Below are 16,218 nucleotides of genomic sequence, written 5' to 3'. Positions count from 1 at the left end.
ATATTTGTATACATCAAAATGTTATCAATAAGACCTTTAAGCTTTCTATCATATATATATATATATATATATATATAGAGAGAGATATATATACATATATACATACATACATACATACATATATATGTGTTTATATATATACATATACATACATACATATATATAAACATATATATACATATATATGTATATATATGTATATATATATTTATACATACACATAAATATATATATATATATATATATATATATATATATATATTTATACATACACATAAATATATATATATATGTATATATATATATAAACACATATATATATATATATGATACGGCACTTCTATTTTAATCATGGCCATTTTTTTAAGGCCAGTATAAATTGTATTATACATGTATAATAATATACAATAAAAGTATATTTTCCCTATATGGTTACTTGGCGCTGCTGTGCGCAGCTTTGACTCTCAGAAACACAGCAGACACAATCGGGGACATGGGACCGTGAAAGTATGGCGGATGCCGAGGAGCCGTAAGTCTCAATGGACGAAAAATATGCATTTTAATCGTAGTTACCTCTCGACTTCTGTCTCTTACCCGGCATGCTTGAACCCTGTTTCACTTTGTGCTTCCAGGGAGAAGAAAAGAAGGCGAATAGAGGACGTGACTGAGAAGTTAGTGACGAATGACTGGCAGAATAAAGGTCTCTGACTGGCAGCAGGTTTGCGTTGCAGCTCTGAGCAGCGACTGCTGGTTCCAGGAGACACCAAAATAAACCTTTCAGCAATAAGGGACATCCTGAATAACCCAGTTAGCTGTTTGTACAATGCATCCGTTTACATAGTTTATCCATTCACAGTATATAAAACATACAGCAGAGAGCCTGCACTGCACCAAAAGGTGTCTTCCAGCACATTATAGCTGTGTACCAATTCCATACTATACATACTAATCATAACATGGTTGTATATAGTGTTTTCAAACTGGAAGACTGACAACAAGTAAACAAGTCAAGTAATGCAACCTAATAAACATTTCACTCCTGAGTGTGATGTGCACTAATGTCCCACAATGCAATGCACACAATAAAAGGAGGAGCTTCTTACAGCTGCGCATGCAGCAGGTACAGTGGCATTCCAGATGTGCATATTGATGTGTGATGGGGCATTTATTGTAAAATTCCCTTGTTTGTATAAAACAGTATTGATTTCTTGTATTCTAACAGCAAAAACAGTATACTGTAAAGCAGGGGTTCTCAACCTTTAGTAACTTGAGGCCCACTTCTCATTGTTAAAACATTTCTGAGGACCACTTTACCAAATAAATGACAAACAGGGCTATAAATATGTGTTATGCCACCATCAGGTGTAATGACCCACATAAATATTCAGCTTACCCTCAGCCATCACTGCCTTCCATTATGAATCTAAACTATTCAGGGTCATGCTTCCTCACCACACGCTTTGGAGCTTTTACTGGTGCAGGGTTGTCTCCAACATCACTTTTCGTTTCAGAAAATACTCCATTTTGTGTCACTGCATCCGAGACATGTATGTCAGTAAAGGGGAGACTCGAGGGTACCTATAGAACCCATTTACATTCACATATCTGGAGGTCAGAGGTCAAGGGACCCCTTTGAAAATGACCATGCCAGTTTTTCCTCGCCAAAAATTTAGCGTAACTTTGAAGTGTTATTTAGCCTCCTTCCCGAAAAGCTAGCATGGCATGGTTGGAACGGATGGATTCATTAGGTTTTTTCAGTTTCATATCATTCCAGTGTCCTTCCTCTAGCTTTAAAACCTAACCATTTGTCAGTACCTCCGCGGCCCTCTAGGTGGCGCTCTGAGGCCCACCAGGGGGCCCCGGCCCAGTGGTTGAGAATAGCTGCTGTAAAGTATACCTGTATACCAGTGATTCTCAAAGCGGGGTCTGTGGACCCCCAGGGGTCCGTGGCACTCTGTCAGTGGGTCCGCGAAATGATTTGCTCTAAATAATAAAATTGTGCTGTATCCTTTAAAAAGTGCATATCTGCAGATGGGGACCATTTGCACCAATAAAACAAGCATATTGTGTCCATTACTCCCACCCCATGTTAGCTTCGAGCCAATAGAAACTCTGATATGCTTGTGACACGCAGCAATAAGTTCATTATTTTTAAGTTGAAGCTCTTACTGAAAGTCAGTTTTAGACTGGTAAGTTTAAATATCTGGATTTATTAGGACTACATGTACTGTATGCCAGTCTTGCTACTGTTCATTTTCTGAAAGCTTTTGAGATCAATTACTTGAAATGTAGGCTATTAATGCTGTCAAGTTTAGTCAAAATGCAATTTGAATAACACCCCCCTCTATTTAAAGGTACATAAGTGGTTTTAACATTCAATAACATTGCAAATTTCGCTGCTGTGGTACTAATAAAGTATCATCTTATTTTAACTTAACATGATTCAAACTGAAATGTGTTTCTGTTTATCACTGTGAAACAGGTCTGAAGTATTTAGGTTGAAATGTTTTAGAATACAAATAGTTCCAATAACATCTAAGAGTATAAACGGTAGTAAGCATTATGTTTAATCGGCGTTACGATTAAGAGGGGATCCTTGGAAAATGTTCTCTGGCCCCAAAAAGTTTGAGAATCCCAGCTGTATACAATTAATATGTAGTATGGAATTGAAACAAGGCACGTGTTTATGAAGATTCTCTGGAAAATTTGGTTTTACGATGAACTTGCTACACTGTTGTCAGTTAGTCACATCTCTTAGTCCAGTGGTTCTCAGCTTTTTGTCATTTCTGCTGTGTGTCTCCTGAGTGCATGTCTGTGAGATATGAGACATTTAACTGAAGAGGGATTTTCTCCTCACACTGTTTATTATCTTTTTTTTAGAGATCACAAGAATAACAGATTACAGGAATCAGAAAACAAACCATTTTGTTCCATTTGTTGCAGAATTGTATTATTTCCTACGTAGGTAATCATCTCGTGGTCGCTTAAATCCACCTCTTAACCCCTTATGGGGGTCCTGACTCACAGGTTTGGAACCACGATCCCTAGCAGACAGTCAAAGACAACTAGGCTGTTGTAATCTCAAGAGATTAGTATACATGCACCATTTTCATCTAAATAACACGATTTTTCACATCAAGTCCAGGTGATGTTGACTCATATGACCAAATTAGGGTATTTCCATAAATCAGTGATCAATAGTAGTTTAATAAGCTGGTTTAGTTGCTGTAATTTTTTGCACAGCAGATAAAATCTAGTATGGTAGCCTGTTAATCCCTATGACTGTTATCAAAACTGCTTTTTTCCACTGCCTTCATACCAGTTTCAGGAAATTTCTCCCTTGGAATATTTAAAAATGCATGTAATAAGGGTTAAATGGCTTTATTAGAGGGATAAGTAGGGAGGAAGTGGTGGTACAAGTTCAGTATATGATGGTGTGTTGTGTGTCCAGAATGGCTGTAGATGGTGTACACAGGGATGGTGGTTGCGACTGGGATGGCCGGTGGAATCATGTGAGGAAGTTTTTGGAGAGACCTGGCCCGTTCACCCATCCGGACTTTGAGCCAAGCACTGAGGTGACGTAGAAATATACTTTCATGGAAACGGAGAGCATCCTTTTCATATGTTAAACTGAAGTCTGTAGCTTCACACTATCCAGTGACAGTGACATTTCAAATCACAGTACATTTTTATTCTTTAAATAATGTGGTGTTTTTCTCTCATCTCAGTCTCTACAGTTCTTGTTGGAGACATGCAAGATTCTGGTCATTGGAGCCGGAGGGCTCGGATGTGAACTCCTCAAAAATCTGGTATAAAATAACTTTAATTTATGTTAAATTATTGAACTACTGAAGTGTAAGCTGAGCAAACACAAGCTTTATTTAGAGAAGTTCTTACGCAGTCTTGTTGTGCTTTAGGCCCTGTCTGGGTTTCGACTTATTCATGTGGTTGACATGGACACAATTGATGTTTCCAACCTCAACAGGCAGTTTCTTTTCAGGTAGGTCTTCACCTCTGTTTGTCCTCCTCTTTATAGTTTTCACAGTAATTTAAAGGTCTATATGATATCCAGAGCATTAATGTAGCATCAAACACCTATTTGCTATGTAAAGATATAGAGGAGTAATGTCTACCTGAGCAGAGAACATAGACTATATATAAGTTAACACTGCAACGTTCAGCTGTAACGTTACTGCTAACTTTACTCTCCCCCTCTCTCCCGCACACTCGCTAACGTTACGGGCCGTCGGGCTTGCAATACACTGGCTGGCAGAAACCAGTGTACTTTGTCACCCCGAAAAACACATGCACTTTAAAGTAAACAAACACAACGTGCCCCTCGGCTTGGCACAGATTGCTGATGTAGGCTACATTTTAATTAATCATAATGACACCGGTTCAGCCGCTTGGCATAAAAATCTAACCGGTGTAAGATCGTACACCGAACCGGCAAAACTGGAAATCGACCCAACTCTAGCGGTTACAGGTGATAATGTCATCGCGGAAGCATAGCGCCCTCCCTCCAGTCCAGGCTAACACTGTTAGCTCTGCCAGCACTGTCGATGCTGTTAGCACCGTTAGCTGCGAGCCGTCACCATGTTGAGAGCCGTGTGGAGGCAATAGATATGCTCTGAATTTCACATTGAGCACCTTTAATATTTGAGTAATACAGTAAGTGGTGAGAAAAAATAAAAAAAAAGATATATATATACACCGATCAGCCATAACATTAAGACCACTGAGAGGTGAAGTGAATAACATTGACTATCTTGTTACAAGGGCACCTGGCAGTGGGTGGGATATATTAGACAGCAAGTGAACATTTTGAACTTTGAACTTTGTGACAGTAGTACTGTAACAATACCAGTGTGATAAAATCAGATTAAATTCAGCATCTCATATGTCTTAAAATGAATAACTGTTACATGCCTCCATTTAGGCCCAAAGATGTTGGACGACCAAAGGCAGAAGTGGCTGCTGACTTCATCAACAGTCGTATCCCTGGATGTAAAGTTGTCCCGTATCCTTTGCAGCAACAGTTTTTACAGCTGGGTTTAGTTTACAGTGTATAACATATCTTGACCATGATGATTTTGATTCCTTATTAATAACATGCAGTCACTTTAAAAAGATCCAAGACTTTGATGACTCTTTCTACAGGCGTAAGTGTTTTTTCTTACAACATCTGTGCGTTAGCGGAGCTTATAGCGAGCACCTCAGAGGTTTAAAACACTTTACATCTCTTTGCAGAGTTCCACATCATTGTGTGTGGACTGGACTCCATCATTGCCAGACGCTGGATGAACGGGATGTTGGTAGGAAAGAGAGATTTGAGTGTTCACTTGACACACTTTTGCTTATTAGTGTAATCTGTGATGAGTTATAATTGCCTTCTCTAGATATCCCTCCTGAGCTATGACGACGGAGTCCTGGACCCCAGCTCCATCATCCCTCTCATTGATGGAGGAACGGAGGGCTTTAAAGGAAACGCTCGCGTCATTCTCCCCGGCATGACTGCATGCATCGACTGCACATTGGAGCTCTACCCGCCACAGGTGTTTTTTTCAATTTATCTTCCAGTTTCACTTTAAAAGATTCATATAAACACGGTAACAGGCAGTTCTTTCTGTTATTAAAAGATGAATAATATGACAGATAGTTAATCAACCTATTAACTTTTAATAAAGCGTTTCACATCTGCTGTTCGGCTTGTCTTTTGGGTGGGAGAAAGCATCTGTGGTGCACAGAAGGTGATGTTTCACATTTCCATCTGCACCAACAGCTGTTCGCTTAGGGGGAAAAAAGGAAAAGATTTGGGTCATAAACGTAAGCAGTGATAGCTACCAGACTGAACAGGCAAAGAAATGGCACCAGAAAATTAGAGAAAACGAGTCACATACAGACAGAGAGGTGAAGTGCAAAACCAGCACAGCGGTGACTATTTTGATAAAAACACTCAAAAACTGAATTATTAAAATATGTAAGAATTTGATGATTCAACTTTTTCATGCAGTTATTTTATAGTTTTGATATTATAGCTGTCCGGTTTTTCTGTGCAGAGCAGAAAAAAATAATTAAAATTAAATTAAATTCATAATTTTTCCTATCCACAGATTAATTTCCCCATGTGCACCATTGCGTCAATGCCTAGGCTACCAGAACATTGCATTGAATATGCCAGAATCTTACAGTGGCCCAAAGAAAAGCCATTTGGAGGTAAGCAATTTTTTTTTTTTTTACTTTAACTCATCTAATCACATTACTTAACCTTCTGCCTGTATACATTATTTAGGCTAACTACAAGGGTCTTTTTCTCGCCTAGATACCAGCTTAGACGGAGACAGTCCAGAGCACATCCAGTGGGTGTTTGAAAGAGCCCAAGAAAGAGCTGCAGAGTTTAACATTACAGCAGTGACATACAGACTCACTCAAGGTGAAGTTGTGAATTGAAACACAATCATTTATCCAACACTAATCACAATCACAGTCAGTCTTTTTTTCTGACAACTTTCTCATTATAATTGACAGCCCTCGAGTTCACAAGTATCTATAAATGTGTGCTGGAGTGAAACCGATAACCGTTTTTTGTTGTGCCACAGGAGTTGTGAAGAGGATCATTCCCGCTGTGGCATCAACTAATGCTGTTATTGCTGGTATGTTTTTGAGCCAGTAGCTGTTGCTCTTGACGGAAAGAAAATATTTGAAGACATTTTTTGTTATATCTTTGCTGAAATGTCAAAAGAAATAGACCGTTGTCTGAGCCCCCTGCAGCTACTGTTGACTGTCCTGTCAAGCTAGCTGAAAATTCGTTTTTAAAGTCACTATGAGGAACTTTTAACTGGTTATGAAACAGTCTCAATTCAATACTGATGCCTCTATACGACCTACATAAGTAAAGCATCAGCGACCAGCCCGCTGTGGACTGACCCAGATCCGGTTTCGCTGCCGCCTGCGATCTGCAATCGGAACTCCAGCGGGAGGTGATGAGCTCCACGCTTGGACGAGGCAGCTCCTCCTCCGGCCAGGAGCAGAGCTTCAGCTCGCTGCTCCGCTGGTCCTCGCAGGGAGCCAACACCGACCCCACGCTGCTGGAGACCCCGGCCATATTGCTGGGCAGGGAGGTGGGAGTTGGGAAGGGAGGCACGGGAGAACCAGAACCAGGACTGAGCGGGGAAGACTGTCAGACCCTGCTGCAGTACTAAAGGGACTCTGGTGCTTGAAAACACTACCGCTTCTGTCCACAGGGACCGCCAAAATCAACACAAAATGGAAATTCCTCATAGTAGCTTTAAACTATGGGTCCTCAATTACACAGACTTAAACAAGAGCAGGCCTCTTACATCTAGCAAACGAGCGGGATTTTGTTGGTTAAAATGATTTCATCAGCTACAGCTAGCTGGCTAGTTATTGCTATTTCCATTACTTGAACACTCTGTCTCTAGTTGAGGTTTTAATGCTACCCACTACTGTAGGTAGTAAGCTAGTTAACATCATTAGCTGGTCAACAAATACAATGTTTAAAGCTGCAGTTGGTAACCTTGAACAAATATGATTAAAAGTTATTTTTATAAAACTGTCACTATATCCTTAATGGCATTTGTAAGATTTCACCACGTTCGAATGAAAAACAACCAATCAGAGCCGAGCAGTCTCTGAGCAGCTGTCAATCACTGCTTGCGAAACTCGATCAAACTCGCAAACTAGACAGCGCTGATCAAATATGGATCAAGATTCTGTTACTGTAATGCCTATTCCTTTTCCTCAGATGTTTTGAGAAATATTTTAGTGTACTGTTTAGCAATAAAATGAGAAAGGGTTGTTAGGCATTGATGTTGAATGGTTAAGGTTAGGATAGGTCGCTGGGCAGCAAGTATCAGAAGAGTTTTCACATGTTTTCACAACTTGCGGGTTAGCTTCTAGACACGACCATGAAAAAGTTTGTGACACGGCCACAGTCGAGCCAAAACCAAGCACCCTCCACCGGCCGGAGCAAACTTTCGCATTTTACAGCTAAACAGTACACTACAAGATGTTTCTGAAAACATTTGAGGCGAGATATAGGCGTTACAGTAACAGAATATTGATTCATATTTGATCAGTGCTGCCTAGTTTGACAGTTTGATCGGAGTTTGCGAGTTTCGTGAGCAGTGATTGACAGCTGCTTAGAGACTCCTCGGCTCTGATTGGTTGTTTTCCTTCGGGCACGTTGCAAATGCCATTAGGAGCACAGGACGAGGCAGAGGAACATGACTTTTTTTCACAGATTATCTATCTCATGCACTACTGTCAGGATATAGTGACAGTTTTTCAAAATTACTTTTTTTATTATATTTGCTCAAAAGTTACTAACTGCAGCTTTAATCCATTCCAGACTGTTGGCCTTGGAAAGGCAAAAAAAGAGACCATCCTACTATCGCTCTTACTGCAGCACCATGCACACTGACTCAGCATGTGGAGAAATCCAAAGCTTGACAGGGCTGCTGTGCCTAGTTACGGTTGCTAAGATATGATTGGACAATGGCTGTTTGGAGGATGGGTTTATGATATATTGTACTTAAATAATTGTATAATTCACAAAACCAGACTTAATTTTGCCTTTGTTCTCCATAGCTGCCTGTGCCACTGAAGTTTTTAAAATTGCTACAAGGTTAGGAGCAGAAAACAATTCTTAATCTCTCATCCCAATTGATTTGTCAAATGAACATTACCTAACATCCGATTTTATTTTGCAGTGCGTATATTCCTTTAAATAATTACCTGGTCTTCAATGACGTGGATGGACTGTACACCTACACTTTTGAAGCTGAACGAAAGGTTTGTCATGCCCTAATTGTCCGTAACCATAACCATAGCAACTGTCTTGTCAGCAGTGTAATGTACATTCATCCATATAGGGAATAACCAGTGTACTCTGCATCATCTTTTATTGGCAGGAAAATTGTTCGGCCTGCAGCCAGGTACCTCAGGATCTCCAGTTTCCTCCTTCTGCCAAATTACAGGAGGTTTTAGAGTACCTTACAGAGAACGCCTCTCTGTGAGTATGCAGAAGAAAACATTTTGTAATGCTTCTTTAGGAAAAATAACATCAGGTTAAAATTGTGTATAACTTTTTTCCAGACAAATGAAATCCCCGACTATCACCACAACTCTGGAAGGGAAGAATAAGACGCTGTATTTGCAGGTAATATACAGTTTTTGATATTTGAGAATGCTGCATTGTGTTTGGTCACCTACATTTTCTTATAAACTACAATTCCATTTTTATTCCAGTCTGTTAAGTCCATTGAGGAACGAACAAGGCCAAACCTCTGCAAGACTTTGAAAGGTAATAAGAAACGCTACTCCAGTCTGTCCAAAGTTGCCTGTAGCTGCACAACTTTCATGATAACATAATATATAATAAAATGTGTTTTTTTTTCCTCTTGATTCAGAGCTGGGCTTGTCGGATGGACAGGAACTAGCCGTAGCCGACGTCACCACGCCCCAGACGGTTCTCTTCAAGCTCAATTTCACCAACTGAACATTCATTACAGCACTGACGTCAGATCGACCGCATCTGAATGCAAACTGGGTCTTGCATCTTCACTCTGTGATGTTGCAGTAGCACATTTGACATGATAATGTAAATAAGACGAGTGAGGTCTCGCTTGTGGGATTGGATCGGTTGTCATACGAACATGGAATCATTTAACGGAATTGTTTTCTATTAGTACAATAAGTTTACTTCTTGATGTACTTGTCCTGTTTTTGACTGCTATTGTAGCGATTTCCCTGTCAATCATATGAGAATAATGATGTGCACTATTCTCTAATAAAGTTTTATTATTATGGTTGTAGAGGAAGCCCCTGTTGCCAGACTTTTTTTTGTCATCTTAGAAGCAACAGGGCAGCTTTACTGTCTATCTTAAATAACTTTAACTGTATTAAAATATTAAAACTAGATTACATCCACACCACATAAATCTGTTGTTAAGATTAAAATTGATGTTTTATTTATTGAAATAAATGTTTTATGTGACAGTCTTAAAGGAGTGGTATCAGTCAGTGGGTTACCTCCGGGTCTGAAAAGAAGCCAATGCGGAAGTACCTTTAACTTGCATTATTTCTAACAGCCAGCAGGGGGCGACTCCTCTGGTTGCAAAAAGAAGTCTGATTGTATAGAAGTCTATGAGAAAATGAACCTACTTCCTACTTGATTTATTACCTCAGTAAACATTGTAAACATGAGTTTATGATCTCAATTGCTAGTTTCAAGTCTTCTTCAATACAGCATGATGTTCATTTAGTAAATCATGGTCCCATTTAGAGTTAAATAGACCATAAAGAGAGTATGCTTTGGGGTGTGGCTGCTTTGTGATTGACAGGTCGCTACCACGGAGTTCCGGTCTGGGAGTTGTCCATGTTTTCGTTTTAGAAATTTAAACCTTTCACGGTGTGTTTTCAGTTCATGAAAGTTAATATTAACATTTTCGTCACCTAAAAATCTTTCATTCAGCTTTCGGTTGTACTTATCTCTGTCCTCTCGTCACTTCTGGTTGCAAAAAAACAAGATGGCGATGGCCGAAATGCCGAACTCAAGGCTTCAAAACAGCTGTCCAACAAAAAGCAACGGGTGACTCCACTTCTCATAAACAGTCCATCTCATCTACCTCTCGCTTAATGAGCGAATTTCCCCATAACGTCAAACTTTTAATTTAATATGAATCACTGAGCTATTAAAATATTTTTGTGGGTTTTTTTTTGTGAGAATGAAACTGTTACTTATATACCTCAGTTTGACATTTTACTTTGAGTGGTGTGATATGCTTCATTAGTGGATTGCAAATATTAATAATTTGCATCCCCAGGAGGCTATGAAGCAAAACAAACAGGTGTGAGATCTCACCTTTTGCTGTTTGGCAAAGTGACAGCAAAAATAAATAAATAAATCTGTTATCAAATATGAGCTTAAAGCAAATATGTGGTGAGAAGAGAGGGCAGAGCAGAGCAGGGCCTTCAGATGCAGTTTCTATCCTCTGTCTGTCTGCTGTGCTGACAGGACGTCGATACTCACTTTAAGCTTCTTAGGGCTCTAATGAAAGTGGCCGCGTATTGTCCGGGGATGGACAGATGGTTTCTGTCTTGATTAAGTTTTAATTTTCCTGACGAGGGGGAAAAAGCTGGTAGGATGTGAATAATCCCCGCTGTGCTCACAGAAACAACACATCTCTCACATCACATCCTGCCTTCTGAAAGGTATACTATAGTAACTCCAGGTGGAGGAGCTGGAGTGTGAAGCTGCAGGTTTCCACTGAGTCGACGTGTTGACTGTTATCTCAGCCGTGGGTCGTTATTCAGCAGCGGACTGGAGGGAGGTCTCACGCCTTTTCTCTCTCTCTGAATATTCTGATTTGAGGCAGAAAACTTGTGAAACTGGAGGATCATATCTTGCTGCAAACTTTTGCATCCTTGCTTGAAACGATTGCTATAGTATGCATAGCATACTGAGGCAGACACTGATGGAGACTCCTGTAGCAGCTTATCATGCATATCAATAACCTGAGCAGAGGTAAGTGGTGGAATATTCATAAATTCATCAATCACAGGCAACAGTCTGGAAAACTTCTTTTATTTTGAAATATGATTTTGTTTATTCTGTAGTTAAATTTTAAAAGGCAGGCAGATTATTTGTTATTGATGATGGTAATATTATACAAAAGTATGCTACATGTGTGTAACAATGTAATGTACTGGCATAGTGTTTTGGCAAAAATATGAATAATAATAAATAAGTTAAAAGTTAAAAAGATAAAGGAATGACACCTTTATTACTGAATATAAATTAATATATTATATAATGTATAAATGTAAAAAAAATAAATAGATTACTTGAGTAGCCCATCAACAAAAAATGAATGGCCTACTATTTTGATAATCGATTAATTTAAAAATTGATTAGAAATCAATCAAAATTGCATTTTAAAGCTTTTTCTCTGTTTTACATGATTGTAAATTGAATGTTTTTAAGCTTTGGACTCTAGACTTTGGGTTCTGGGAAAATTGCGAAGGACATTTATATTATTGACTGAACGATTAATCGAGAAAAAGAATTGACAGGTTAATCAATAATGAAAATAATCTTAAATTGCTGCCCTAAACTGTAGCCTATGGGGTTCAGTTGTGAATGAAAACGCCTCAAGCAAACTTGTGAATTAAGCAGTGATGTCTCACTTTGTCCTGCATTAGTTATTGCTGCGATTTGACATTAAAGTCCACGTCCCAGTTTTTCTGTGACTCATGTGGAATACAACTTGTTTTAGAAGGAGAATTTAGCTTTCAATGCAGACTTGTTTGCAGCTGAAGGGTCAATATGAGTCAGAAATGAGTGCAAGGAACCACTCTCATCTGCCTCCAAAGATCGGGCCTCTGATCCAGCTTTTATTGGCATTTCTTTGATTTGCCTTGGCTTAGCTCATGTGAGAGTCACAATTGTGCAAATAGATGCAATGATCTCATGAACCACATATCAGGAGATGTTATGAATTTACGATACGATCATACACTTTAGGGGAAAACTATTGACCTAATTCTGATTAAATGTGCATCAACCTCTTTGTCTGTGCAGGCAAGATGATGCTGAACATATTGGGTGGGTCATTGCACCAGGGACTTCTGCTTCTTTGTATAGTAGGCCTCTGCAGCCAGCTTGTGTCCACTGGCAACCAAAGCTCCCGAGGACAGACAGGTAGGTGTCAGACCCAACCAGACCAGTCACACTCCCTGAGGAACTCATGGCCCCTGGTCACCAGTCTGGTCGCCTGGTAGAGAGTTCAAGCAACAAGAGCCTGAAACTCACTTATATGCTTCTCATTAGAAACAGAAATGAATATGGATAATGTAGTTTTTCATGTTTAATGTTATATGACTGAACATTTAACCTCTGCAGTATCACATGAGAGACTGATTGTTTAATTACTGCAGTGAGGAAGAAGCATCAAAATCTTTTACTTTGATAAAAGTAGAGATAAAATAATGGAAAAGTACTATTAAGTCATTGATTTAAAAAAAAAAATGCAGACGTATCATCATAAAAATCAATCTCAGATCCCATTGGCTGTCTGAGCCTCTGGGGGCAAAGGGTCGTGTCTAGAAGGTAACCCTCAAATTGCGAAAACTTGCAAAAAACTCTTGCGAGACTCACTACCCGATGATCTATCCTGACCCTAACCATTCAAGATCAATGCCTAACCTTTCTCGCAAGAGTTTACGCAATTTGCGTGTTACCTTCTAGACACGACCGGGGAACGGGCTATATTTCTGGGGTTCCGGTGTAGCCAGCGGATATCCGGGTCAAGACTTCCTTTTTTCTGTGCGCTGCTCATTGTTTACTGTCCGATTAGCAACTCGAGATGCGAGACTGGAGTTGATTTTGAGAGACGACGCGGATTGTTTCACAAGTAGCCAGTTAACAAGCTAATTTTGAACCAATAAAAAGCTGAATCATCGTCAAGCGATAGTCGGTGGCGGCGGGTTCCCAGATTGCATTATGACCAATGCATACCGCGTCTTTTGCTCTGCACATTGACTGTTTACCTGCATTCAACCAAAGCCTGCTCGAACGTGATTGGTCAATACTACTCAGACTACAAACGGAAACCCGAACGCTTCCAACACCAAAATGATGTCCCGTTGCCTCCAGATTCTACATGTGAATGCAGAATCTGTTTATAGAGAATACATGAAAATTGACTTAAAAACTGCTGAATCAATACATGAGCAGTATTTTACTTTAGATCGTTCAATTCAGCAGTTTCCAAACTAGGGGTCTTGGCCCATATACAGTCTATAGTCAGGCTCCCTCCAAGGAGGGATTGTGAGATAATGCAACCCAAATTTATAATCAGTTGCTTTTTTGTAAGGGGTCACAAGCTGAAAATGTTGGGAACCGTTGGTTTAATCCATTAGATTTCAATGTATTGTATAAGCCTATCCAGTGTTTTGTAAAAAGTAGAATATTTAGAAATGTAGAAGCATAAAGTGGCATGAAATGGAAGTACCTCTAAATTGAAGTTAAGTCCAGAACTTGAGTAAATGTAGTAACTTTCCACCCATGCCACGCATGGATAACTCCAAACTGAAACCTGAGATTTGTCTTTGTTTTGTATAATTACGTGTTTCATCTTTTGATCTCTGCTTTGATTGTATAGTCCAATTTCAAACCCCACTTTAATTATGAATTAACCTTCCTCTCCTGCAGCTGTCGTCGGTCATGCAGCCACACAGACGCCTCAGAGATAAATTAGCAATATGCATGCATGGGGTTTTCTCTTTATCTTTTTACTTCTGCTTTGTTGCACCCTCTTCTATTGCAAGTTCAGTTTAAGTGTATCAGCATGAATCATCAGAGGTGTAATAATCACCAATTAGCTGTGTTAAATTCCCTTTTTTTGTGTGAAATGATGCAGAAGAAGCAGGTGTGGGGCATATTTCTGTTCATGCTTTTTATTCAGGTCATTTGTATTTATTCACGCAAATGACATTTTAAATTAGGTAGCTGAACATGTTGATTGCTGCTAATATGTTTTGACACTTGAATGTGTTTTTGCATGACTGTGGCATAAGTGCTGATGCTTTTTATCCACTTGGTGGTGCTGTAGCTTTAGATACATCCAAATTAGGGTTGAAGTATTTTATAACTTTGCTTATTTGGTCATCTGAATGAGTGTAACAAAACTGTATTTAACTAAATTTAACATCTAATTAAGCCAAGAAATAATTACAATTCGACTATAATACTGCCATCTGTAAAGGCTGAAGTCACAAAACACAGCATAAAAATCCTTTTCCTCTAAATTCTCTTCCTCAGGGTCATCGCAGGAGAGGACAGGGACTTGTGAAGTGGTCGCCGCTCATCGTTGCTGCAATAAGAACAAGATTGAGGAACGCTCTCAAACAGTCAAGTGCTCCTGTTTCCCAGGACAGGTGGCGGGGACAACAAGGGCTCTGCCCTCTTGTGTTGAAGGTAATATTATTGGGACCCTCTTCTACCTCTCTTAATCAGAAACATTCTGACATGACAGGAATATATTATTTTTAAAAGTAGAATCGGGTTAGTCAGTTTCACCAGAGTCCTCTGATTCCGAGGCTGTCAAGGACCAGAGAGTGTGACATCTGATGAATGTTTTTTTTCCAAACAAGGCTTTTTTCTTAAGTCTTTCCGTCTAAAAAGTGACCTTCGGCTGTGCGTGGTGTGTTTTTTTTCTCCAGCCTCCATTGTTCGTCAGAAGTGGTGGTGTAAAATGGAGCCGTGTCTGGAGGGGGAAGAGTGCCGAGTTCTCCCTGACCTCACCGGTTGGTCATGCATCTCTGGAAACAAAGTAAAGACCACAAAGGTAGGGCCTGCATTAGTCTGAGTCACAGTGGCACCAATACTGTACAAAAGACATAACACAAAATGGCTTCAATTTAAGGCACAGTATTTATAGACGCTTAAATGCAGTCATACGGTAAATCTTCTCCCTTTTTTATTGTGTTGCTCTTATGCAAAACAGGGGCCGACAGACTTGTGAATACTCATCATAAAGCTTTATTTTAGTAAGCCCTCCTTTGATGCTCAAAGATTCCACAATCGAGCATAATCACCGCTCCCATTGGCCGTATCAGCCCTCTTGCTCTGTGCCAGGCACAGTTGGCTCACAAAACCCAATTCTATAATCTGGTGAATGATGGGGCCAAGAGGACAAACATGAAATAAGCTGTAAACTAATGCTGAACAGTAAAACCCATGTAATTAAATCTGACGGCCAAAGGAATCCCCGCTGCGTTTAGAAATGCACTTTCTCATAAGTTGCCTTGTTGTCGAGCTCTTCTATGTGTACGATTCCTGGGGGAAACATTTACAGTGAAGCAGGGGCAAGTTGGCACTGGCAGCCTGCAGTGATCAAAAGATACCCAGTAGTTATGTGGTCCATCCGATTTTACTATTGAACAATACAATAAAACAGAAGACAACAGTGATGGAAGAAATACTCTATGACTACTATGAGGAACTCTTAACTGGTTATAAAACAGTCTCAATGTAATACTCATGCCCTTATATGACCTACATAAGTAAACAAGACCATCAGCAAGAAGATTGGCTATTTCGTTATAGTTATTCTTAATGCTTGTCATTGGTGCCACCGGGTCCAATTCTGGTGAAATCAGACAAAATCATGCAGCTCAGACTCTAGCGGGGCT

At 39.7% G+C, this 16,218-nt stretch overlaps 3 protein-coding genes across 5 annotated transcripts in view; 2 read left to right on the top strand and 1 right to left on the bottom strand.

The window, feature by feature from the left end:
• Window positions 1-16,218, bottom strand: part of LOC141772554 (serine/threonine-protein phosphatase 4 regulatory subunit 2-like) — a 146,785-nt gene that overhangs the window by 126,241 nt on the left and 4,326 nt on the right. The gene's annotated exons all lie outside the window — the stretch shown is intronic.
• Window positions 443-9,836, top strand: LOC141772541 (NEDD8-activating enzyme E1 catalytic subunit-like). Of its 3 annotated transcripts, none has more exons than XM_074643622.1 (18): window positions 443-529; window positions 633-671; window positions 3,452-3,575; window positions 3,729-3,809; window positions 3,918-4,000; window positions 4,940-5,020; window positions 5,119-5,162; window positions 5,251-5,315; window positions 5,400-5,555; window positions 6,114-6,216; window positions 6,323-6,433; window positions 6,600-6,653; window positions 8,611-8,647; window positions 8,733-8,814; window positions 8,934-9,034; window positions 9,118-9,181; window positions 9,271-9,325; window positions 9,432-9,836. In XM_074643622.1, the coding sequence occupies exons 1-18, from the start codon at window positions 510-512 to the stop codon at window positions 9,518-9,520; spliced, it is 1,389 nt and encodes a 462-aa protein (XP_074499723.1). In that variant the 5' UTR covers window positions 443-509; the 3' UTR covers window positions 9,521-9,836. The 3 variants fall into 3 exon arrangements, with proteins under 3 accessions (XP_074499723.1, XP_074499724.1, XP_074499725.1); XM_074643623.1 differs by having other exon boundaries at window positions 466-529; window positions 633-700; XM_074643624.1 differs by lacking the exons at window positions 443-529; window positions 633-671 and adding an exon at window positions 708-814.
• Window positions 12,518-15,442, top strand: LOC141772542 (chemokine-like protein TAFA-2). The gene is made up of 3 exons (XM_074643625.1): window positions 12,518-12,724; window positions 14,846-15,001; window positions 15,247-15,442. Exons 1-3 carry the CDS (start codon window positions 12,577-12,579, stop codon window positions 15,390-15,392), a joined length of 450 nt encoding a protein of 149 aa, XP_074499726.1. The 5' UTR covers window positions 12,518-12,576; the 3' UTR covers window positions 15,393-15,442.

This window comes from Sebastes fasciatus, chromosome 8, assembly GCF_043250625.1.
Source record: "Sebastes fasciatus isolate fSebFas1 chromosome 8, fSebFas1.pri, whole genome shotgun sequence".
Classification (NCBI taxonomy): Eukaryota; Metazoa; Chordata; class Actinopteri; order Perciformes; family Sebastidae; genus Sebastes; species Sebastes fasciatus.
This window is presented reverse-complemented; position numbering and strand designations above follow the sequence as displayed.